Raw genomic sequence first — 27098 nt, 5'->3', positions numbered from 1 at the left:
ACGGGATACAGATTGATGGAGTATAAAGTATTCAGTCTGTGGGCTGATAGATGAGCGGACACAGATAGATGGAGTATAAACGATTCAGTCTGTGGTCTTATAGATGAGGGGACACAAATAGATGGAGTATAAAGTATTCCGTCTGTGGGCTTATAGATGAGGGGATACAGATAGATGGAGTATAAAGTATTCAGTCTGTGGGCTTATAGATGAGGGGATTCAGATAGATGGAGTATAAAGTATTCAGTCTGTGGGCTTATAGATGAGGGGATACAGATAGATGGAGTATAAAGTATTCAGTCTGTGGGATTATAGATGAAGGGACACAGATAGATGGAGTATAAAGTATTCAGTCTGTGGGCTTATAGAGGAGGGGATACAGATAGATGGAGTATAAAGTATTCAGTCTGTGGGCTTATAGATGACGGGATACAGATAGATGGAGTCTAAAGTATTCAGTCCGTGGGCTTATAGATGAGGGGATACAGATAGATTGAGTATAAAGGATTCAGTCTGTGGGCTTATAGATGAGGGGATACAGATGGAGTATGAAGTATTCAGTCTGTGGGCTTATAGATGAAGGGACACCGATAGATGGAGTATAAAGGATTCAAAAAAAGTCCTGTTGCCAGGACCACCAATACAAATTCCATCTAGACACCGTTGCGCTAGAGGACACTAAAGATCAGCGCCACAGGTAACTTCCACAAAGCTGTGAACGATCTGAGAGACAAGGCAAGAAGGGCCTTCCTTCTACTCCATCAAAAGGAACATAAAAGAATACCAATTAGGATCTGGCTATAAATTCTTGAATCAGTTATAAAACCCATTGCCCTTTATCATTGTGAGGTCTGGGGTCCGCTCACAAACCAAGAACTCACAAAATGGGACAAACACCAAATTGTCACTCTACATGCAGAATTCTGCAAAAATTTCCGCAGTGTAGAACGTAAATAGCCAAATTATGCATTCAGAGCAAGATTAGGCCACTAATTATCTAAATCCAGAAAAGAGACAATAAATTCTATAGCCACCAACTCCCAAACCTTCCATAAGAAAGCCATCACCTTCAGAGAGATGAACCTGGATAAGAGTAAAGCAAGCTGGTCCTGGGGCTCTGTTCACAAACACACCCCACAGAGCCCCAGGACAGCAACACAATTAGACCCAACCAAATCATGACAAAACAAAAAGATAATTTCTTGACACATTGGACATTTTTTACTAGAAGACTATTTGGCCCTAAACAGTGAGTACACAGTGGCATAATTCCTGACCACTGTAACTGACCCAAACTTAAGTAAAGCTTTGACTATGTACAGTGAGCATAGCCTTGCTATTGAGAGAGGCTGCCGTTGGCAGACCTGGCTCTCAAGAGAAGACAGGCTATGTGGACACTGCCCACACAATGAGGTGGAAACTGAGCTGCATTTCCTAACCTCCTGCCAAATGTACGACCATATTAGAGACACATATCTCCCTCAGATTACACAGATCCACAAAGAATTCCAAAACAAATACAATTTTGATAAACTCCCATATCTATTGAGTGAAATACCACAGCGTGCCATCACAGCAGCAAGATTTGTGACCTTGAACTGCATTGTTGATTTAGGGCTTGTCAGTCAGCATTTCACTGTAAGGTTGTTGTATGTGACAAATAAAATTAGATTTGATTGGACCTGTTGCCACAAGAAAAGGGCAACCAGTGAAGAACAAACACCTTTGTAAATACAACCTATATTTATGTTAATTTTCCCTTTTGTAATTTAACAATTTGCACATCATTACAACACTGTATGTAGACATAATATGACATTTGAAATGTCTTTATTATTTTGGAACAATTGTGAGGGTAATGTTTACTGTTAATTTTTTATTGTTTATTACACTTTTGTTTATTATCTATTTAAAATCAAATTATATTTGACACATGCGCCAAATATAACAGGTGTAGACCTTACAGTGAAATGCTGACTGGCAAGCCTTAACCAACAATGTAGTTCTAAGAGAAATACAATAAAAAATATATAAAAAAATAATAATAATTAAAGAAAACTTGCTTTGGCAATGTAAACATATGTTTCCCATACCAATAAAGCCCATTAAATTGAAATTGAGAGAGAGAGCCCTCCTTGGACTAAGTTAATTCAGAATACCTAAACTCCAGCTGAGAAATAAAATCTAATCTAATTAAAAAATTAATTTCCCTGGATTAACTCATTTTTTAAGAAGAATCACATAACTAACTCCCACTGAGATTTGTCACAACCAGTATTCCATTCTCAACAGATTACAATTTGACTGCTGCAGTATAAAGGAGTATCACTGTGTGCCTCAAATTCCACACTAATCGCTTTATAGTGCACTACTTTTTACATAGAGCTCTGGTCAAATGTTGTGCGCTATATTGGGAATAGGGTGCCATAGGGAATAGAGACGCAGACCCAGAGAGCTGGGTATGAAGTTTTGGCACCACACTGAGAGGTGCTGTAAAGTTAATATCATTCACGGCAGGGGTCCAACAACAGGAGCAACATAGCAGGAAGTGATTTCAATATAAAAATCTATTTATTATGAAATTATATGCAGTAACAATACAGTACAGCTGCCACATTCTTTTCACTTACATTAAAAAAAAAGTTATTTTACACATGATGACATTCCAAGGATTTCATGAACTTTGTCATGTTAATTTTATTTTATTATTAGCCTTTGTTTAACTGCGGAATCCATTGAGATCAGGGTCTCATTTGTAATGGTGCCTCGAGAACAACAGTTCAAGCATGATCACTACAAAATTACAGTTACAACATTTAAAATAAATTAGGTTGCAAATATATACAATCAATCAAAACAATTGCAGTTTTCATTAGTCACATTTATTAGAGACCAAAATATTGATCACTGCGTCTATGCACTTGTCAAAGCTGTACTCTAAACTTCAACAATCATGCTAAAATTATAATTTCACAGAGAGAAGGGGTTCTATGGTTCTGTTTTCCAGTGTTTTATGGTTGAATTCGGATTCCCCACCCTTCTCCCAAAGTGTGTACTTCCACACTTTCTTGCATGTATTAAACAATGGCAGAAACTCTCTCCAGCCAATGCTTAAACCAATTCTATGCTTTTAAATCCACGACGGGGAGTTTTACAAGTGCCTGTTTGTCTGCCCTCTGCCCTAAAAGTCTTCATCAGCCTGGAAGGCAGGGTTGTCTCTGGTCTCCTTGTCTCCATTCTCTAATATAGACTTTAGTCTTATGGGTGGCCCATGTAGAGGGTCCTTGTCGTTCTCTCCACTGACTGGCTTAGCCCTGATAACATACCTGTAGCAGAGGAATAGGAGACCGCCAAAGATAAGGAAGATCGAAGCACCGACCCCCATCCAGATAGCTCCGCCCACTTCCTGTCTGAGGGGGGCAGGAGGGAGGTGGAACTCTGGGGGGAATGCTACAGTCTGATTAGTCAGGACAGATTTCACGTTCCAGACTAGAGGGACCAGAAAGCTGACCCCTGTCAGGACAAAAAGCCCCCCGGCCCCTGAGAACGTCAGTCTGATAAATTCATGAGTCTTCTGACCAAAATAGATGTTCCTCACTGCGTACGCACCAAGGATGTTTCCCAAGAGTCCAGTTATCACTGCTACCATGATGACCACCTGTGCCACGGAGATCTCCACGGGAACAAACAGGTCGGCAATGCTGATTGACTGGCAGAACTCTGAGTCGGGTAGAGTGTGGCTGTAGAAACACACCCGCCACACGCCCACCCAGGCCACGCCAGAGGTTACCACGGAGACGTCCTCTACGTACCACAGCCTCCACTCGTTGTGGCCCGCGGTGGCCATGGTCAGGATCCAGCCTACACAGCCAATCACTAGGCCCAGGAACTGCCAGTGAACCGTGTGGGCCAGGTACACCATGACTCTGTCAGAGGGTTGGTTACGTCAATGATCTGGGTTTAAGATGGACTCCTGACTCAGTCCTCCTGCCCACAGTCGGTCAACTCAAAAACCACTGCAGAGTTCTGCAGCTTCTCTGGTCCCATGAAACCTGATGAGAGAAACATATTAGATCCACATGTAGTGTACAGCATTTCCCACAGTATATCACCAAAGGGGCCGATTCAGTCTTAGGAAATGTGTCCTACACACTTCTCAGTAGTTTGTATTCAGACTTACCAGAGCGTAACACGCTCTGCAGGTGGTGCTCCCTTGCACACAATGAATACATTTCATTCAACCTCTGAAAACCCTCCTATTTGCTGGCCAACATATTTTCTTGTGAAGTTTTCATTCAATAGGTTTTCAGTACATTTATCTTAAGACATAACCCTAACCCTTTTAATATGCTGTACCTTTAATCATAATTTTGTCTACAGACACACTAGAATATATCGACAGAACTGGTTTTGAATATTAGGAATCAAAGAAAGAAAGCAATCTATTGTAAATATATGCATATTTGTCTTAGTTTCCACACCAACTGGTAGATTTAGAATAGATTGTAGATTATTTAGGGTGAGGAAAGTATTTACAAACCCTAAACAGATTTATAGATTTATATTTCTAAGCCTTTATGCACAAAATATATTGATGAATAAAAAAATACAGTGGTGTGATTCATCCTGAAAGTTATTGAAGTTCAATCTATTAAATATTTGAAGGTGAAAAAAGTGTACAATAGGGGTTGAACAATAGTCCAATAAATCTACCCTTATCCTAATATTTAACATTATACAAATTATTTTTTGAAACTACAGAAAGCCTGGGCATATAATTAAAACATTCTAGAGAGCATACATCAACTCGGTTGGTTCAGCACTAGAGAAGCCTATAGCTAGGGTCATCAGATGTAATCCCCGCCATTTATAGCCTACTGTACTTCACTGTGGAGGCAATATATGTCATATAGATATGATTTTCAGTTTCCTTCCACATGACTGGTTTGACATTCGTCTTCAGTAATCATAAGGAAAGATCATCTAAAACAATTACTATATTTGTATTTACAATTCCTTTTTCCAAACAGATGACTCATTTACCTAGCTCTTATCAATTTATACATTACAATGAAGAATGGTGTTATTTCTATCGGGAATAGTAGATTTGTAAGGGTAAATACTGCCACCTAGTGGAGAGAAAGAGCTAATGGATTAAGACAGGAAATATAGTTCCAAATTCAAGTGTTGTAGTTATCGGTCTGGCTAGCTGCTAGCTGTTAGCTGTTAGCTGTTAGCTGTTAGCTGCTAGCTGTTAGCTGCTAGCTGTTAGCTGCTAGCTGTTAGCTGCTAGCTGTTAGCTGCTAGCTGTTGCTGCTAGCTGCTAGCTGTTAGCTGTTAGCTGTTAGCTGTTAGCTGCTAGCTGTTAGCTGCTAGCTGTTAGCTGCTAGCTGTTAGCTGCTAGCTTCTGCACTCGACATGGAATATAATTTTTGTGATTGGGTTCATTTGAGCAAAAAAAACAATAACTGACTTCATAAATGAATGCTTTAAAAAAGTGCTGGGCTTAGCCTATATATGAAGGGCCTACATGTATCAACTTTCACAGTGAATGCTTCTGCTTATACTGCACGTTTTTTGCCAAAGATATGACGTGCTTTGAAAGACTAGTCAAGGATTCATATCACCTCCACCTTACCCGTCACCCAGACCCAGAGGTGATATGAATCCTTGACTAGTCTTTTTAAAGCACGTCATGATGACAGATATGAGTGCTACAGGGCAATTGTCATTTAGTTCAGTTACCTTTGCCTTCTTGGTTATGGGAAAAATGGTGGCCATCTTGGCGCATGTGAGGACAGCAGACTGACGATAACACAGTGCCACCGATGCAACCCGCTAACAAGGACTGTGGGCTCTCCTTCTCCGTGGCCAACGTGAGTAAGACATTTAAACGTGTTAACCCATGTGCAGACCATCTGGCTGGTGTGTTTACGGACATATTCAGATTGAATGTCAAGTAAGGCTTCTCTCAAAGACTATTCCATGGCTATTTAAAAAATTACAAAGTTCTTATAGACAAAAATAATGAAACACAATTCTAGCCCGGTTATGGATTGTAATAATACAACAAAAAATACAGCTTTTCTATATATCTTCACATATAACTAATTGGAACATAAAATCACTAATTCAACATGGTGAAGATAAAAACACAGTAAACAGAAGGCACAGTATGTGTGGATGGTGTGGTGTATGTGTGTGTATTTTATGTTTGGGAAAGTGTGGCGTTGAGTGAGAAAGGAAATGGTTACATATCCCAGAACCAATGTATTGCTGTGAGAGGGCTTTCAATGTTGTTCAGATGATGGATATACTTTTTATAATGAATTATACGTCTTATTTATTTATTTATTTATTGTCCTATCATGGTGGAATAGTGTTTTAAAATAAATTATACATTTAATTTATTTATTGTCCTTTCATAGGGAACTACATTTTTAAAATAAATTATATATCTAATTTATTTATTTATGATCCTATATTGACAGAACGGTCCACAATCCTATACCCTAGAAACGCACCTGAATGATCCAGATACTAAGGAGAAGTCCCTAACTGTTTTATGGGTCTGCTGTAAGCGGTTTGTATGCAGCCAAAATGTGGTCAGAGACCTAGAACAGCACTGCCCCCTCAAGATTCTGAGCCTGCTTGGCAGGGTTGGTCCTGCAAAGCCATAGCCCCCTAAAGGGAGAGCATACTATACAAGGACATTCTCAAAGCTGCTAATGAGAACCTTGATGACCTTGTACCTAGCCAGTGGGGATTCCGGTGGGGTGCCCCCACCTGGCAGTAGCAGTGATGGCAACACGAGCTGCAGTAACCCATAGGGAGGGGGTCACACTCGGACATTCAGAGAGGGGGTATATTATTGTGACCCTGGTGGCACAAAATCAAAAGTCTGACTGCATGGAGATGCTTGGGAATATGCTCGATACGGGGGACTGTGTTGTGGGTGTTTCAGGGAAAAGGGGTACATTTGACCTCCATCATCTAGGACATGACAATGGTTAATAAAATCTCTCAATTTCTGCCCATTTTTCTTGCACAATCTTGCAGGCCTTCTCATACAGCTGCAACTGTATATGCATTCGTAAATCAGGACCTTTCTTGAGTTGGGCTCTGGGTTGGTGCAATTGTTGAGAACGTGAGCCTATGGTTGTTTGGGGGGAAGAGGGTTGAGTGTGTATGAGTGTGTGGGTGTAAGGGTGTATGTGTGTATGGGTATATGTGTGTATCCCACAACTGTTGCGAGTAAAAGATGTTAGGGACTAATAGGATAATAAATCCTTGTATAATGTAATGGTAATAGCGAGACTGGTGAGAGGTAAAATGCTTTGCATAAATTGCCTACATTACTACAAATATTAATAGCAAATTATGGAAAATAAGAAACAGGATTTAAAAAATATATATACATTTTTTGATGGCTATTTATAATACAAATCGAGGTGAGGGCGATAGAAATGCATTTGGCGGTTGATCTATTTCTGTTCTGTAAATGACACTGTGTGCTCTTTTCGAAGGATGGATCCCAGTGGGGGGTGGTCTGCCGGGCATTGGGATGACAACCCAACTCGGGATGAGGAGGGCTTTTAGCGGGTGGAATAGTGGGGACCAATTGGAGTTTTAATTAGTAGCAATGCAAATATGGTACAGCTATACTTCTCCTCTGTTCCACTGGGAATGTAGAGGTTAACCAAGACCCTGTGTGTCCCCAGGTGCTCTCATTGTTGACTTTTGCAACCGTAATAGCCTTGGTTTCATGCATGTTAACATCAGAAGCCTCCTCCCTAAGTTTGCTTTATTCACTGCTTTAGCACACTCTGCCAACCCTGATGTGCTAGCTACGTCTGAATCCGGGCACCAAAAACTGCTAAAAGGATGCGGAATTGCAATCTACTGTAGAGATAGCCTGCAGAGTTCTGTCATACTATCCAGGTCTGTGCCCAAACAGTTTGAGCTTATACTTTTAAAGATCCATCTCCCCAGAAATAAGTCCCTCACTGTTGCAGCTTCTAATAGACCCCCCTCAGCTCCCAGCTGTGCCCTGGACACCTTATATGAATTGACTGCCCCCCATCTATCGTCAGAGTCTGTACTGCTAGGTGATCTAAATTGGGATATGCTTAAATTATCAAGGAACCTACCAGGTACAACCCCAAATCCGTAAACATGGGCACCCTCATAAATATCATCCTGACCAACTTTCCCTCGAAATACACCTCTGCTGTTTTCAACCAGGATCTCAGCAATCACCGCCTCATTGCCTGCATCCATTATGGGTCCGCGATCTAACGACCACCCCTCATCACTGTTAAATGCTTCCTAAAACAATTCTGCGAGCAGGTCTTTCTAATCGATCCCATCCGTATAGGATACCTGGTTGTTCTTTAAAAGTGCTTTCCTCACCATCTAAAATAAACATGCCTGTCACGTAGAGTAGGCCAGAAGGCTAAACTGAAAAACCTAACCTCTTATCAAATAAAAAGATGGCGAGCTGCAAAAGTTCTTCTGTGCAAGAGTGTTAATTTACATAGTGATTCCTGGAAGGTAAACAACAGTACTGCCATCAAAAGTATACCTTATGGGGACAGCTTAAAACAATGCTGCCCAATCCACAGCTCAATCCAAAATGCCTTTCCTTTGAACTGAAACAGAGGCTCCTTTTGTAAGGGAAGCCCCTCCCATCAGAACATAATTAACACTAATTAATCAAGCAATTACCTATTCAAAGCCTACATTTTCCATTCAGCTAAACATAATTAATTATATTCACTGCAACATGTTTTTTCAAGACAAAATAGACCAATATAGCATTTACAAAATCACATCACTACTGACATAGTGTCTTTCAATATGTCATTTACATTATCGAGCCATTCGGGACAGGCACTACAAAGTCAGCCCGATTCCCTTAGCTCGGGTCCTTATCCAGCATACCCAGAAGCTACAGCACTGGAGAGAGGAACAGAACCAAACAAACAACGCGCTCATCCATAACATTGATAAGTGTAATAAATGTTGCTTAACACTTCTTATGGCTGGGGGCTGTATTGAGTAGCTTGGATGAATAATGTGCCCAGAGTAAACTGCCTGCTACTCAGGCCCAGTTGCTACTATATGCATATTATTATTATAGGATAGAAAACACTCTGAAGTTTCAAAAACTGTTTGAATGATGTATGTGAGTATAACAGAACTCATATGGCAGGCAAAAACCTGAGAAAAAATCCAACCAGGAAGTGGGAAATCTGAGGTTTGTAGTTTTTCAAGTCATTGCCTATCAAATATACAGGGTGAATGAGAGTTGTTTGAGTAAGGGGTCTGCCAGAGTGCATGAGCTGATCACGCCTTCACGTGAGAGCGACCTGCGTTCCATTGCAATTCTAAAGACAAAGGAATTCTCCGCTTGGAACATTATTGAAGATTTATGTTAACAACATCCTAAAGATTGATTCTATACATCGTTTGACGTGTTTCTACGAACTGTAATATAACGTTTTGAACTTTGTCTGAACTTTCGACTGGACTTGCACGCACCTAGTGAGTTTGAATTTGTTTACTAAATACGCTAACAAAAGGAGGTATTTGGACATAAATGATGGACTTTATCGAACAAAACAAACATTTATTGTGGAACTGGGATTCCTGGGAGTGCATCACTGCAGCCGAGGTGAGTAAGACATTTAAACGTGTTAACCCTCGCAAGGCTGCAGGCCCAGACGGCATCCCCAGCCGCACCCTCAGAGCATGCGCAGACCAGCTGGCCGGTGTGTTTACGGACATATTCAATCAATCCCTATACCAGTCTGCTGTTCCCACATGCTTCAAGAGGGCCACCATTGTTCCTGTTCCCAAGAAAGCTAAGGTAACTGAGCTAAACGACTACCGCCCCGTAGCACTCACATCCGTCATCATGAAGTGCTTTGAGAGACTAGTCAAGGACCATATCACCTCCACCCTACCTGACACCCTAGACCCACTCCAATTTGCTTACCGCCCAAATAGGTCCACAGACGATGCAATCTCAACCACACTGCACACTGCCCTAACCCATCTGGACAAGAGGAATACCTATGTGAGAATGCTGTTCATCGACTACAGCTCGGCATTCAACACCATAGTACCCTCCAAGCTCGTCATCAAGCTCGAGACCCTGGGTCTCGACCCGCCCTGTGCAACTGGGTACTGGACTTCCTGACGGGCCGCCCCAGGTGGTGAGGGTAGGCAACAACATCTCCTCCCCGCTGATCCTCAACACTGGGGCCCCACAAGGGTGTGTTCTGAGCCCTCTCCTGTACTCCCTGTTCACCCACGACTGCGTGGCCACGCACGCCTCCAACTCAATCATCAAGTTTGCGGACGACACAACAGTGGTAGGCTTGATTACCAACAACGACGAGACGGCCTACAGGGAGGAGGTGAGGGCCCTCGGAGTGTGGTGTCAGGAAAATAACCTCACACTCAACGTCAACAAAACTAAGGAGATGATTGTGGACTTCAGGAAACAGCAGAGGGAACACCCCCATCCACATCGATGGAACAGTAGTGGAGAGGGTAGCAAGTTTTAAGTTCCTCGGCATACACATCACAGACAAACTGAATTGGTCCACTCACACAGACAGCATCGTGAAGAAGGCGCAGCAGCGCCTCTTCAACCTCAGGAGGCTGAAGAAATTTGGCTTGTCACCAAAAGCACTCACAAACTTCTACAGATGCACAATCGAGAGCATCCTGGCGGGCTGTATCACCGCCTGGTATGGCAACTGCACCGCCCTCAACCGTAAGGCTCTCCAGAGGGTAGTGAGGTCTGCACAACGCATCACCGGGGCAAACTACCTGCCCTCCAGGACACCTACACCACCCGATGCTACAGGAAGGCCATAAAGATCATCAAGGACATCAACCACCCGAGCCACTGCCTGTTCACCCCGCTGTCATCCAGAAGGCGAGGTCAGTACAGGTGCATCAAAGCTGGGACCGAGAGACTGAAAAACAGCTTCTATCTCAAGGCCATCAGACTGTTAAACAGCCACCACTAACATTGAGTGGCTGCTGCCAACACACTGTCAATCACACTGACTCAACTCCAGCCACTTTAATAATGGGAATTGATGGGAAATGATGTAAATATATCACTAGCCACTTTAAACAATGCTACCTTATATAATGTTACTTACCCTACATTATTCATCTCATATGCATACATAGATACTGTACTCTATATCATCGACTGCATCCTTATGTAATACATGTATCACTAGCCACTTTAACTATGCCACTTGGTTTACATACTCATCTCATATGTATATACTGTACTCGATATCATCTACCGTATCTTGCCTATGCTGCTCTGTACCATCACTCATTCATATATCCTTATGTACATATTCTTTATCCCCCTTACACTGTGTATAAGACAGTAGTTTTTTGGGGGGGGGGAATTGTTAGTTAGATTACTTGTTCGTTATTACTGCATTGTCGGAACTAGAAGCACAAGCATTTCGCTACACTCGCATTAACATCTGCTAACCATGTGTATGTGACAAATAAAATTTGATTTGATTTGATTTGATCCCGGTAGCGGGATTTCAGCCATAAGAAGTTCAAATAAAAAAGGAACCCTTGTCTGTATATTCCTTTTACAATAACCTGTTGCTGACGGAAGGTAAGTGTGAAATGTATGTACTAAGATAGAGAAGTTAACTTGGGTGTCGGCCCACGCAGAGCAGGGATGCACAATGAATGTTTGTGTGCGTCAGTGTACCAAACACTGCCCGCGGCCAGTGATGGACTTTTCCGTCACATTACATTCCTCCTCTCCAGACGCGACCAGGTTCGGGAGCCGGGATATACTTTTCAGGGAAGTCAGGAACCAATACACACAGTCAGTTAGGAAAGCATTGGCTAGCCTTTTCAAACAGAAATTTGCATCCTGCAGCACTAATTCCAAAATGTTTTGGAACACAGTAAAGTCCATGGAGAATAAAATGACCTCCTCCCAGGTGCCCACTGCACTGAGACTAGGAAACACTGTCACACTGATAAATCCACGATAATTGAGAATTTCAATAAGCATTTTTCTATGGCTGGCCATGCTTTCCACCTGGCTACCCCAACCCCGGCCAACAGCTCTGCACCCCCCGCAGCAACTGCCCCCCTCTCGCTTCTCAGCTGCAAAATCTGGATCCCTATAAATCAGCTGGGCTAGACAATCTGGACCCTCTCTTCCTAAAATTATCCACCTCAATTGTTGCAACCCCTATTTCTAGTCTGTTCAACCTCTCTTTCGTATCATCAAAGATTTCTAAAAATTGGAAAGTGGCCACTGTCATCTCCCTCTTCAAAGGGAGAGACACTCTAGACCCAAACTGTTATAGACTGTTTTGTCACTTCTAGGTTAGACTACTGCAATGCTCTATTTTCCGGCTACCCGGATAAAGCACTAAATAAACTTCAGTTAGTGCTAAATACGGCTGCTAGAATCCTGACTAGAACCAAAAAATTTGATCATATTACTCCAGTGCTAGCCTCTCTACACTGGCTTCCTGTCAAAGCAAGGGCTGATTTCAAGGTTTTACTGCTAACCTACAAAGCATTACATGGGCTTGCTCCTGCCTATCTCTCTGATTTGGTCCTGCCGTACATACCTACACGTACGCTACGGTCACAAGACGCAGGCCTCCTAATTGTCCCTAGAATTTCTAAGCAAACAGCTGGAGGCAGGGCTTTCTCCTATAGAGCTCCATTTTTATGGAACGGTCTGCCTACCCATGTCAGAGACGCAAACTCGGTCTCAACCTTTAAGTCTTTACTGAAGACTCATCTCTTCAGTGGGTCATATGATTGAGTGTAGTCTGGCCCAGGAGTGGGAAGGTGAACGGAAAGGCTCTGGAGCAACGAACCGCCCTTGCTGTCTCTGCCTGGCCGGTTCCCCTCTTTCCACTGGGATTCTCTGCCTCTAACCCTATTACAGGGGCTGGGTCACTGGCTTACTGGGGCTCTCTCATGCCGTCCCTGGAGGGGGTGCGTCACCTGAGTGGGTTGATTCACTGTTGTGGTCATCCTGTCTGGGTTGGCGCCCCCCTTGGGTTGTGCCGTGGCGGAGATCTTTGTGGGCTATACTCAGCCTTGTCTCAGGATGGTAAGTTGGTGGTTGAAGATATCCCTCTAGTGGTGTGGGGGCTGTGCTTTGGCAAAGTGGGTGGGGTTATATCCTTCCTGTTTGGCCCTGTCCGGGGTGTCCTCGGATGGGGCCACAGTGTCTCCTGACCCCTCCTGTCTCAGCCTCCAGTATTTATGCTGCAGTAGTTTATGTGTCGGGGGCTGGGGTCAGTTTGTTATATCTGGAGTACTTCTCCTGTCCTATTCGGTGTCCTGTGTGAATCTAAGTGTGCGTTCTCTAATTCTCTCCTTCTCTCTTTCTTTCTCTCTCTCGGAGGACCTGAGCCCTAGGACCATGCCCCAGGACTACCTGACATGATGACTCCTTGCTGTCCCCAGTCCACCTGGCCATGCTGCTGTTCCAGTTTCAACTGACCTGAGCCCTAGGACCATGCCCCAGGACACCTGACATGATGACTCCTTGCTGTCCCCAGTCCACCTGGCCATGCTGCTGCTCCAGTTTCAACTTCCACCTGACTGTGCTGCTGCTCCAGTTTCAACTGTTCTGCCTTATTATTATTTGACCATGCTGGTCATTTATGAACATTTGAACATCTTGGCCATGTTCTGTTATAATCTCCACCCGGCACAGCCAGAAGAGGACTGGCCACCCCACATAGCCTGGTTCCTCTCTAGGTTTCTTCCTAGGTTTTGGCCTTTCTAGGGAGTTTTTCCTAGCCACCGTGCTTCTACACCTGCATTGCTTGCTGTTTGGGGTTTTAGGCTGGGTTTCTGTACAGCACTTTGAGATATCAGCTGATGTACGAAGGGCTATATAAATACATTTAATTTGATTTGATTTGATAGACCTATATCCATCCTGCCCTGCTTTTCAAAAGGCTTCGAAAGCCAAGTGAACAAACAGATCACCGACCATTTCGAATCCCACACAACCTTCTCCGCTATAAGATCTGGTTTCCGAGCTGGTCACCTCAGCCACGCTCACGGTCTTAAACAACATCATAACTGCCATCGATAAAAGACAGTACTGTGCAGCCGTCTTCATTGACCTGGCCAAGACTTTCAACTCTGTGAATCACCGTATTCTTATCGGCAGACTCAACAGCCTTGGTTTCTCTAATGACTGCCTCGCCTGGTTCACTAACTACTTCTCAGATAGAGTTCAGTGTGTCAAATCAGAGGGCCTGTTGTCCGGACCTCTGGCAGTCTCTATGGGGGTGCCACAGTGTTCAATTCTCGGGCTGACTCTTTTCTCTGTATATGTCAATGATGTCGCTCTTGCTGCGGGTGATTCTTTAATCCACCTCTATGCAGGCAACACCATTCTGTATACATCTGGCCCTTCTTTGGCAAACCTCCAAATGAGCTTCAATGCCATACAACACTCCTTCTGTGGCCTCCAACTGCTCTTAAATGCTAGTAAAACTATATTAATGCTCTTCAACCGTTCGCTGCCCGCCCGACTAGCATCACCACTCTGGACGGTTCCGACTTAGAATATGGACACCTATAAATACATTGGTGTCTAGCTATACTGTAAACTCTCCTTCCAGACTGACATTAAGCATCTCCAATCCAAAGTTAAATCTAGAATCGGCTTACTATTTCGCAACAAAGCCTCCTTCACTCATGCTGCCAAACATAACCTCATAAAACTGACTATCCTACCGATCCTTGACTTCTGCGATGTCATTTACAAAATAGCCTCCAACACTCTACTCAGCAAATTAGATGCAGTCTATCACCGTGCCATCCGTTTTGTCACCAAAGCCCCATATACTACCCACCACGAGACCTATATGCTCTCGTTGGCTGGTCCTCTACATATTCATCGCCAAACCCACTGGCTCCAGGTCATCTATAATTCTATGCTAGGTAAAGCTCCGCCTTATCTCAGCTCACTGGTCACCATAGCAACACCCACCCGTAGCACACGCTCCAGCATGTATATTTCACTGGTCATTCCCAAAGCCAACACCTCCTTTGGCCGCCTTTCCTTCCAGTTCTCTGCTGTTGGAGACTTATATCTCTCTCACTGACTCTAAGCGTCAGCTGTCAGAGCAGCTTACCAATCGCTGCAGCTGTACACAGCCCATCTGTAAATAGCCCATCCAACCAACCACCTACCTACCTCATCCCCATATTTGTTTAATGTTTTTCTGCTCTTTTGCACACCAGTATTTCTACTTGCACATCCTCATCTGTACATCTATCATTCCAATGTAAATTGCAATTATCTCGCCACTATTGGCCTATTTATTGCCTACCTCCTTACTTCATTTGCACACACTGTATACAGATTTTTCTATTGTGTTATTGACTGTTTATCCCATGTGTAACACTGTGTTGTTTTTGTCGCACTGCTTTGCTTTATCTTGGCCAGGTCGCAGTTGTAAATGAGAACTGGTTCTCAACTGGCCTACCAGGTTAAATAAAGGTGAAATATAAAACTCACAAATATGTATATATTCTTATTCCATTTCTTTACTTAGATTTGTGTGTATTAGGTAGTTGTTGTGGAATTGTTAGATATTTCTGAACTGTCGTAACTCGAAGCACAAGCATTTCCCTGCACTCGCAATAACATCTGCTAACCAATAACATTTGATTTGATTCGATTTATTAGGAGAACCCTTTGAAGAACCATTTTTGGTTCAAGGTAGAGCCCCTTTTGCTCCAAGTAGAACCCCGCCGGGTTCCATGTTGTACGCTTTCCACAGGGAAATGGTTTTATCAGGAACCAAAAATAGTTTTCCTATGGGGACAGCCAAAGAACCCTTTGGCAACCCTTTCTTCTAAGAGTGAAATACGGTTTAAGACTTTTTTTCAGGTAGATGGTTTTTTTAAACAGCTTTTCATCTATTTGACCAACAATCAAAGCCATTACTTACACCAAATGTTTTAGATGGAAAATTGTTGAAAAATGGTTTTATGCTTTAATTTTCCCAAAATATAGACTTTCATTTGACGTGCTCCTGGTCTATGAACTTCAAGTGTTAGTGCTCATGGCTCCATTTACATGTAAATTACTTATGGTGACTTACCACACAGAGGGTGTGCCTCCTCACCTTACCCACGACTGGGTAAGCACTCGCCAAGTCCCTCCAGGTGCTCTTACAAGCAGGAGTCTCAAAGCTCACGCTACTCTTCCCCATCACACAGACTGCACTTGGACAGCAGGACCGTAATGCACAGTATCAGGAAACGGACAGTAGCTGACATTTGGGAGCTCTTTTAGCACAATAGGTCCAATCCTCTCCTGATGACAACAAGAAAAAACCCATGCAGTGTGTTGATTCATGTGATAATGGAAGTAACAGCAGTTAATGCCTTACTTGACACAGGCTCAGGTACCTCTATTCCAGATCATTTCAGACAGTCTATTTCAGCTTGCGTTCTCGCCCCCCAGTGCTCCTAGTCCTCCTAGGCCCCCTAATCCTTCTAGGCCCCTGTCCCACTCGGACCCTCAAGTCCCCTCAGTTCCCCTCTTAGTCCCCCACTGATTATAGTGAACGTCTGTTGAGTATAGTGAAAGTCTACTAACTGAATATAGTGACAGTCTTCTGAGTATAGTGACATTTTCATTCCCCATTCACATGAGTAAAACAACATCGGTGGAACACCGCATCAAAAACAGGTGACACCACACCTCCCCAGCTAGGCAGGTCATCTTGCTAACAGAATGTGGCAAGCTACTAAAACAGGATGTGATTGAGAAATCCCATAGTCCAAGTGTCAATGCCTATGGTATTAGTGAAGAAAGAGGATGAAACCTACCGTTTCTGTGTGGATTAAAGATGCCTTAATAACCTCTTAGTGCGGAAATCCCGTTAAAACGGGATCAAATTCGTCAACTTCCGGTGAAATTGGAGCGTGGCAAATTCAAAATACAAATTCGTAATATTCAACATTCATGAAAATACAAGTGTCTTACATCGTTTAAAAGCTTAACCTCTTATTAATCCAGCTGCTTTGTCATATTTCAAAAAGGCTTTACGGCGAAAGCATACCATGCAATTATCTGAGGACAGCGCCCCGCATACAAAAGCATTACAAACATTTTCCAAACAAGCAGAGGCATCATGAAAGAAAGAAATAGCAATAAAATAAATCACTTACCTTTGAAGATCTTCCTCCGTTTGCAATCCCAAGGGTCCCAACTACACATCAAATGGTCCTTTTGTTCGATAAAGTCCTCCTTTATATCCCCAAAAAGTACGTTTAGTTGGCGAGCTTGATTCAGTAATCCACCTGTTTCCCTTGTTCAAAATGCATACAAAGGAATCCCAAAAGTTACCAATAAACTTTGTCCAAACAAGTCAAACAACATTTCTAATCAATCCTCAGGTACCCTAATATGTAAATAAACGATAAAATGTAAGACGGAGAATAGTATGTTCATTACCGGAGATGAATAATGAAGTGAGCGTCCTCATCCACGGGCGCCACAATACTACAGTCAAAATGGGAGTTACCTAGAAAAACTACAAATTCTATTTTTCAAAAAAGAAGCCTAAAACTCTTTCTAAACACTGACATCCAGTGGAAGACCTAGGAACTGCAATCTGGGAGGTATTCCTTTGATTTTCCCAATAACAAGGATTTGAAATGGCAGACACCTCAAAAAATAAAAATTCCGGATGGATTCACCTCAGGTTTTTGCCTGCCATATCAGTTCTGTTATACTCACAGGCATTATTTGAACAGTTTTAGAAACTTCAGAATTTTTATACCCAATACTACCAATTATATGCATATCCTAGCGTCTGGGTCTGAGTAACAGGCAGTTTACTTTGGGCACGTCAGTCATCCAAATTTCCGAATACTGCCCCCGGCTCTCAATAAGTTTTTAAGGCTGTCATAATCAAGGACTATCCTTTACTCAGGGTGGATGACACGTTGCACAGACTATCTGATGTATAAAAAATCAGCATGCTCGACCCCACTTCTGGCAGATTCCCCTCCATCTAGACGCCAAAAAAAACCTGTGTTCTCAACAGGAACTGGTTAACAAATCAAATCAAATCAAATTTTATTTGTCACATACACATGGTTAGCATGGTTAGTCAATTCCCATTATTAAAGTGGCTGGAGTAGAGTCAGTGTCATTGACAGTATGTTGGCAGTAGCCACTCAATGTTAGTGGTGGCTGTTTAACAGTCTGATGGCCTTGAGATAGAAGCTGTTTTTCAGTCTCTCGGTCCCAGCTTTGATGCACCTGTACTGACCTCGCCTTCTGGATGACAGCGGGGTGAACAGGCAGTGGCTCGGGTGGTTGATGTCCTTGATGATCTTTATGGCCTTCCTGTAGCATCGGGTGGTGTAGGTGTCCTGGAGGGCAGGTAGTTTGCCCCCGGTGATGCGTTGTGCAGACCTCACTACCCTCTGGAGAGCCTTATGGTTGAGGGCGGTGCAGTTGCCATACCAGGCGGTGATACAGCCCGCCAGGATGCTCTCGATTGTGCATCTGTAGAAGTTTGTGAGTGCTTTTGGTGACAAGCCAAATTTCTTCAGCCTCCTGAGGTTGAAGAGGCGCTGCTGCGCCTTCCTCACGATGCTGTCTGTGTGAGTGGACCAATTCAGTTTGTCTGTGATGTGTATGCCGAGGAACTTAAAACTTGCTACCCTCTCCACTACTGTTCCATCGATGTGGATGGGGGTGTTCCCTCTGCTGTTTCCTGAAGTCCACAATCATCTCCTTAGTTTTGTTGACGTTGAGTGTGAGGTTATTTTCCTGACACCACACTCCGAGGGCCCTCACCTCCTCCCTGTAGGCCGTCTCGTCGTTGTTGGTAATCAAGCCTACCACTGTTGTGTCGTCCGCAAACTTGATGATTGAGTTGGAGGCGTGCGTGGCCACGCAGTCGTGGGTGAACAGGGAGTACAGGAGAGGGCTCAGAACGCACCCTTGTGGGGCCCCAGTGTTGGGGATCAGCGGGGAGGAGATGTTGTTGCCTACCCTCACCACCTGGGGGCGGCCCGTCAGGAAGTCCAGTACCCAGTTGCACAGGGCGGGGTCGAGACACAGGGTCTCGAGCTTGATGACGAGCTTGGAGGGTACTATGGTGTTGAATGCCGAGCTGTAGTCGATGAACAGCATTCTCACATAGGTATTCCTCTTGTCCAGATGGGTTAGGGCAGTGTGCAGTGTGGTTGAGATTGCATCGTCTGTGGACCTATTTGGGCGGTAAGCAAATTGGAGTGGGTCTAGGGTGTCAGGTAGGGTGGAGGTGATATGGTCCTTGACTAGTCTCTCAAAGCACTTCATGATGACGGATGTGAGTGCTACGGGCGGTAGTCGTTTAGCTCAGTTACCTTAGCTTTCTTGGGAACAGGAACAATGGTGGCCCTCTTGAAGCATGTGGGAACAGCAGACTGGTATAGGGATTGATTGAATATGTCCGTAAACACACCGGCCAGCTGGTCTGCGCATGCTCTGAGGGCGCGGCTGGGGATGCCGTCTGGGCCTGCAGCCTTGCGAGGGTTAACACGTTTAAATGTCTTACTCACTTCGGCTGCAGTGAAGGAGAGACTGCATGTTTTCGTTGCAGGCCGTGTCAGTGGCACTGTATTGTCCTCAAAGCGGGCAAAAAAGTTATTTAGTCTGCCTGGGAGCAAGACATCCTGGTCCGTGACTGGGCTGGGTTTCTTCCTGTAGTCCGTGATTGACTGTAGACCCTGCCACATGCCTCTTGTGTCTGAGCCGTTGAATTGAGATTCTACTTTGTCTCTGTACTGGCGCTTAGCTTGTTTGATAGCCTTGCGGAGGGAATAGCTGCACTGTTTGTATTCAGTCATGTTACCAGACACCTTGCCCTGATTAAAAGCAGTGGTTCGCGCCTTCAGTTTCACACGAATGCTGCCATCAATCCACGGTTTCTGGTTAGGGAATGTTTTAATCGTTGCTATGGGAACGACATCTTCAACGCACGTTCTAATGAACTCGCACACCGAATCAGCGTATTCGTCAATGTTGTTGTCTGACGCAGTACGAAACATCTCCCAGTCCACGTGATGGAAGCAGTCTTGGAGTGTTGGGTCAGCTTGGTCGGACCAGCGTTGGACAGACCTCAGCGTGGGAGCCTCTTGTTTTAGTTTCTGTCTTTAGGCAGGGATCAACAAAATGGAGTCGTGGTCAGCTTTTCCGAAAGGGGGGCGGGGCAGGGCCTTATATGCGTCGCGGAAGTTAGAGTAACAATGATCCAACAGGTGGGGAACTATTGCAATGAGCATCACCAATGCCCCTCCAAGCTTTCAGAGAGTGATGGAACTGGCTTTCCGTGGATTGCATTGGAGTATCAGCATTATACATGGATGACATCATTGTTTAGAGTGCAGACTTTGAGCAGCATTTTCAACATCTCAGGTCAGTGTTGGAATTGGTTCAGAGCAGCTGGATTGAGGTTGAAACCTTCCTAATGCCACCTGACTAAAGCCTTTGTCATTTTCTTGGGACACCTTGTCTCCAAAGATGGGGCAACCTAACCGTTCCAACACAGAGAAGCTACATTAATGGCCAATCCTGCCAAGGGCTCCTCCAACACCTATGGCAACTCTGCTGTAGAGGAGCGTACACCACTGATTACCCCAAACCTCCATATCCAAGCTGATGACTGGGGCCTACAGGAAGCACAACAGATAGATCCTAATCTACAGAGTGGCTAACCGATGGACAGAAACCATCTCAAAGGGAAATTCACAATGCTTCCTCTTACATACAAGTTGCGGACTCAGTTTATTTGCCTTGTGGTTGAAGTTGGCCTCCTTTGGAACATGTGATATCTTATGCCAGTCACACACTCAATGTAGCAAAGAGCAAATGGTCTACATTTAACAGGGAACTTTATGTAGTTCCCACTGGGCACAGATGTCAATTCAATGTCTATTCCACGTTGGTTGAATGTAAATTCATTGACCTTCCTGATCCAGTGTTACAGCCCCGCTCCACTAAATTAACTGATGAGTGACCACTCTATTTTCCTCAGCTCACTTCAAACCCCTGCCCCTCCCCTGTCAGCCCTTTTTGAGGCCCTTGTTTTGAAAAAAGAGTGTCCCGTCTTAATTAGACAGGCTCTGTTATGACTTAGTACGGGTATGTTTTGTACTTTGCCTATTTGGGAGAATGTCACTAGTTTTTATGGAAATGAGGACATTTATTTATGGGAGGATGATCTGTAAGAGTATTACGGATTACAAAGGGAAACACAGACGCCGAGCTACCCAGTGATGCGAGACTAACAGATGAGCTAAATGCCTTTTATGCTCGCTTCGAGGCAAGCGATACTGAAGCATGCACGAGAGCACCAGCTGTTATGGATGACTGTGTGATAACGCTCTCGGTAGCCAATGTGAACAAAACCATTAAACAGGTCAACATTCACAAAGCCGCTGGGCCAGACGGATTACCAGGACGTGTATTCAAAGCATGCGTGGACCAACTGTCAAGTGTCTCCCTGACCGAGTCTGTAATACCAACATGTTTCAAGCAGACCACCATAGTCCCTGTGCCCAAGGAAGCGAAGGTAACCTGCCTAAATGATTACCGCCCTGTGGCACTCGCGTCGGTAGCCATGAAGTGCTTTGAAAGGCTGGTCATGGCTCACATCAGCAGCATTCTGCTGGATACCCTAGACCCACTCCAATTCGCATACCGCCCCAACAGATCCACAGATGACGCAATCTCAATCACACTCCACACTGCCCTTTCTCAACTGGACAAAAGGAACACCTATTTCAGAATGCTGTTAATTGGCTACAGCTCAGCGTTCAACACCATAGTGCCCACAATGCTCATCACTAAGCTAAGGACTCTGGGACTAAACACCTCCCTCTGCAACTGGATCCTGGACTTCCTGATGGGACTCCCCCAGTCTACCACACTGATCCTTAACACTGTGGCCCCTCAAGGGTGTGTACTTAGTCCCCTCCTGTATTCCCTATCCACCCATGACTGCGTGGCCAAACACAACTCCAACACGATCATTCAGTTTGCTGGCAACACATCAGTGGTAGGCCTGATCACTGACAACGTTGAGACGGCCTATAGGGAGGTGGTCAGAGAAATGGCAGTGTGCTGCCAGGACAACAACCTCTCCCTCAATATGAGCAAGACAAAGGAGCTGATCGTGGACTACAGGAAAAGGCAGGCCGAACAGGCCCTCGTTAACATCTACAGGGCTGTAGTGGAGCGGGTCGAGAGTTTCAAGTTCCTTGGTGTCCACATCACCAACAAACTATCGTGGTCCAAACATACCAAGACAGTTGGGAAGAGGGCACAACAAAACCTTTTCCCCGTCAAGAGAATGAAAAGATTTGGCATGGGTCCCCAGATCCTCAAAAGGTTCTACAGCTGCACCATCGAGATCATCCTGACTGGTATGGCAATTGGTATGATATGGCAATTGGTATGGCAATTGCTCGGCATCTGACCATAAGGCGCTACAGAGTAGTGCGAACGGCCCAGTAACATCACTGGGGCCAAGCTTCCTGCCATCCAGGACTTATACAATAGGCGGTGTCAGAGGAAAGCTCATAAAATAGTCAGATACTCCAGTCACCCAAGGTATAGACTGTTTTCTCTGCTACAACACGGCAAGCGGTACCGAGCGTCAAGTTTGGAACCAAAAGGCTCCTTAACAGGTTCTACCCCCAAGCCATAAGACTGCTGAACAGTTAATGAAATTGACACCAGGCTATTACATTGATCCCCTCAATTTGTTTTGTACACTGCTTCTACTCGTTGTTTATTATCTATGCATAGTCACTTCACCCCTACCTACGTGTACAAATTATCTCTAACCTGTACCTCAACACACTGACTCGGTACCGGTACCCCCTGTATATAGCCTCGTTATTGTTATGTTATTGTGTTACTTTTTACTTTAGTTTATTTGGTAAATATTTTCTAACTCTTCTTGAACTGCACTGTTGGTTAAGGGCTTGTAAGTAAGCATTTCACAGTAAGGTCTCCACTTGTATTTGGTGCATGTGAAATACAGTTTGATTTGATTTGATATATAAAATGTATATTGATGTGTGGTCGTAACATGATTTTGTGACAACAATATCATGTGACTTTATCAAGTGTCCACCACATAAATATATGATGCTTGCATCTGTTTATGTACTGTTGTAACGGTTTTCTTTAGGTGAAGTAGAGGCGGACCAAAATGCAGCGTGGTGGTTATTCATGTTTAATTTATAAAGACACTATACATGAATAAACCAACAAAAACAATAAACCTGTGAAAACCTAAACAGCCCTATCTGGTGCAAACACAGAGACAGGAACAATCACCCACAAAACCCAACACAAAACAGGCTACCTAAATATGATCCCCAATCAGAGACAATGACTAACACCTGCCTCTGATTGAGAACCATATCAGGCCAAACATAGAAATATACAAACCAGACACACGACATAGAATGCCCACCCAGCTCACGTCCTGACCAACACTAAAACAAGGAAAACACATACAAACGATGGTCAGAACGTGACAACTGTACATGTGCACCTCACTCAGGTTTCAACTCTGGTTGCATGGCCTTAACTTATGTATGGAATACTAAGTGCGTGTGTAACAGTATATAAAGTACGCTAATATAGTTGTGTGAAGGCATTTGGGCAGTGGTCAAAAGTACTTAAGTAAAACTACTTTAAAGTACTACTTAAGTATTTTGGGGGAGTATCTGTACATTACTTTACTATTTATATTTTTGGCAACTTTTACCTCACTACATTCCGAAAGAAAAGAATGTACTTTTTTCTCCATACATTTCCCCTGACACCCCAAAATACATTTTGACAGGAAAATTGTCCAATTCACACACTTACCAAATCAAATTGTATTTGTCACATGCACAGTGAAATGCTTACTCACAAGCCCTTAACCAACAATGCAGTTCTAAGAAAATTCCCCCCCCAAAAAAAACAGTAAGAGATAAGAATAACAAATAATCAAAGAGCAGCAGGAAATAACAATAGCGAGGCTATTTACAGGGGGTACCGGTGTCGAGGTAATTGAGGTAATATATACATGTAGGGAGAGTTATTATAAAGGGGCTAGGACCATTCCCCCCAGAAATGTCCAGAAACTTGCAGGTGCCTTGGTGGAAGAGTGGGGTAACATCTCACAGCAAGAACGGACAAATCTGGTGCTGTCCATAAGGAGGAGATTCACTGCAGTACTTAATGCAGCTGGTGGCCACACCAGATACTGAGTGTTACTTTTGATTTTGACCCCCCCTTTGTTCAGGGACACATTATTCTATTTCTGTTAGTCACATGTCTGTGGAACTTGTTCAGTTATGCCTCAGTTGTTGAACCTTATGTTCATACAAATATTTACACATGTTAAGTTTTCTGAAAATAAAAGCAGTTGACAGTGAGAGGACGTTTCTTTTTTTGCTGAGTTTATACGTATATATGTCCCCCCACTTCTAAAACCAAAGTTGCGCACCTGGTCAGAGGCCGTAAACTTAGAAAGCATTAGCCACTGATCCTATAGTTAGTACCTAAATAGCTACGTTAGCAACCTAGCTAGCCAACTAGCTAGCTAAGTACCAGTGTTGTACAACTATTCTCAGCGATGTGACGCTACACAAGCAGCACAACAGATATTGCGATGAACGAGATGCAAAACTCAGCGCTCACAGTCACACACCGTATCTGCGCATGTGCACGAGTTCCCTTCCCTAGCTAAATTGTTTGGTGTTTTTGCAAGTGGTTTTACCTAAGTTAATTGAATTCTCCAAGTGTCTGAGACTTTGACAACTTGAGCTCCATTGGTTAGGTGGTAGCTAGCTAATTTAATATTAGCTGGCTAGCTAACTATGTTTAGACATAAGTCTGCCTAACATTACTTCATGTTACTTAGGCCTACAGCCTGTTTTAAGTGTATTTGCAACAGACCACCAAACTTAATGTAGGCATAGGGTGCTAATCAAATTGAGGTTTAGAAACGAAGGTACAGTTCGTTTAGAAACTAAGGTTCAGATTACACATAACATTTACAGTGAGATAACAGAGACTGCTGTCAGCATGTTGTTATACTGAGAACTGACCTATGTGAAGCTAGCCACAATAATGATTAGCCAGCCACAATAGTTGGTTTTACGGTTTGCCTTCAAAATAAAATTCCCTTAGTCAAACTGATGCAAACTGATTCAAATTGTGGCATTGTGCCATATTTCAGCCAAATAATCCTAAACAAGATTGGAATACTATAATATAATTGTGTTTATGTACAGAATGTGAAATGTTTTATTGTGAAATACTATCAATACTCCTCATGCACCTTTTCAGGAACTACTAACACTTTTGCCATCTTATAACAACTGCTCAACTCCAACATTTACCAACAATGAACAACAGTGCCTAGCTTGAGCCCTGGCATTGTTACTTGCAGCTTTAATTGTGATCAAAGTTGAAGAACATGTGAATACAAGAGATTACGCCTGACAATTCAGGTAACACACTAACAGTGTTATAAATAATCTTCCACTAGGAATTGACAGGTGCCCGACCTTTTTAATAGATTTATTACATTTAACATGTTTGTCATTTAGCAGAGGCTCTTACCCAGAGCAACTTGCAATTAGTGCATTCACCTTAAGATGGCTAGTTGAGACAACACATCACAATCGTATCAAGTACATTTTCCCTGAACAAAGTGTTTATCAGCAAAGTCCCACTGACTTGTGGGAAAAGAGAAGGGCCTCAGGGGTGTTGTGAGAGTTTTTTTTACAATATTGCAGACATGCAGAGAATGCTGGGTTACTTCTAAGTAACTCTGGGTTACTCTTAAGTGATCATCTTCGACATTGTGACCTCACATTATAGAGCTTTGGTGTGAATTGAGGCCTGCCTGTACAGTCTGGAATTATTGACACCGTTGATAAAAACGAGACATAATGACTGTATAAAACAAAACATTTTAATACTGAGATTTATTGTATGCAAAAAAACAAAAGTTTTGTCTGCTTGGACTTAAGAGATAAGTATCGTTGTGTTAATCATTTTGTAGGCAGTCGTGTTCTTTTGTTGAATCCATTTGCAATTTTGACAGTGTAATATACAGTGCCTTCAGAAAGTATTCATACACCTTGACTCATTCCACATTTTGTTGTGTTACAGCCAGCAGTGTACCACCCTGCATCCCAATGCTGGCTTGCTTCTGAAGCTAAGCAGGGTTGGTCCTGGATGGGAGACCAAATTCTGATGGAAGTGGTGTTGGAGAGCCAGTGAGAGGCACCCTTTCCTCTGATCCATATATATATATACAAAAATGTCCCAACGCCCCATGGCAGTTTTTGGGGACATTGCCCTGTGTAGGGTGCCGTCTTTCGGATGGGACGTTAAAAGGGTGTCCTGACTCTCTGTGGTCACTAAAGATCCCATGGCACTTATTGTGGTGTTAACCCCGGTGTCCTGGCTAAATTCCCAATCTGGCCCTCATACCATCACAGTCAGCTAATCATCCCCAGTTTACAATTGGCTCATTCATCACCTCTCCTCTGTAACTATTCCCCAGGTCATTGCTGTAAATGAGAATGTGTTCTCAGTCAACTTACCTGGTAAAATAAAGGTTAATTTATATTAATACAAAAACTCAAAATGAAAGAAAAATCTCACCCATCTATCTACACACAAAACCCCATGATGACAGAGTAAAAACATGTTTAGAAACTTTTGCAAATTGATAATTGATAATGAAGTACAGATTTACAGATCTAATTTACATAACTATTCACACCCCTGAGTCTATATGTTAGAATCACCTTTGGCAGCGATTACAGCTGTGAGTCTTTCTAGGTACGTTTCTAAGGTCTTTGCACTGTGAGCTTTAGAATTAATTTTAAGATCCTTCTATTGGTTTTTAAATCAATCCACAATTGTGCACCCAAATACATGTCAGACATGCGTTAAGTTATGTACCCAGTAGGTCCCTCAGGTCCTCTGGCAGTGG

General features: G+C 43.4%; 1 protein-coding gene across 3 annotated transcripts in view; it reads right to left on the bottom strand.

Annotated features, from left to right (window-relative positions):
- Window positions 1-2548: 2548 nt before the first annotated feature.
- Window positions 2549-27098, bottom strand: part of LOC112235877 (claudin-34-like) — a 29086-nt gene continuing 4536 nt past the window's right edge. For 2 of the 3 annotated variants that reach the window (XM_042322781.1, XM_024404430.1), the window contains exon 2: window positions 2549-4052. In XM_042322781.1, the coding sequence (XP_042178715.1) occupies window positions 3182-3922 (741 nt within the window). In that variant the 5' untranslated portion in view covers window positions 3923-4052 and the 3' untranslated portion in view covers window positions 2549-3181. Of the gene's footprint in view, window positions 4053-16172; window positions 16388-27098 lie in introns of all 3 variants that reach the window. The other variant, XM_024404431.1, reaches the window with a different exon arrangement.

Source organism: Oncorhynchus tshawytscha, linkage group LG06 (assembly GCF_018296145.1).
Source record: "Oncorhynchus tshawytscha isolate Ot180627B linkage group LG06, Otsh_v2.0, whole genome shotgun sequence".
Lineage (NCBI taxonomy): Eukaryota > Metazoa > Chordata > Actinopteri > Salmoniformes > Salmonidae > Oncorhynchus > Oncorhynchus tshawytscha.
The sequence above is the reverse complement of the archived record's forward strand: the minus strand, read 5'-3'. Positions and strand labels throughout refer to the sequence as shown.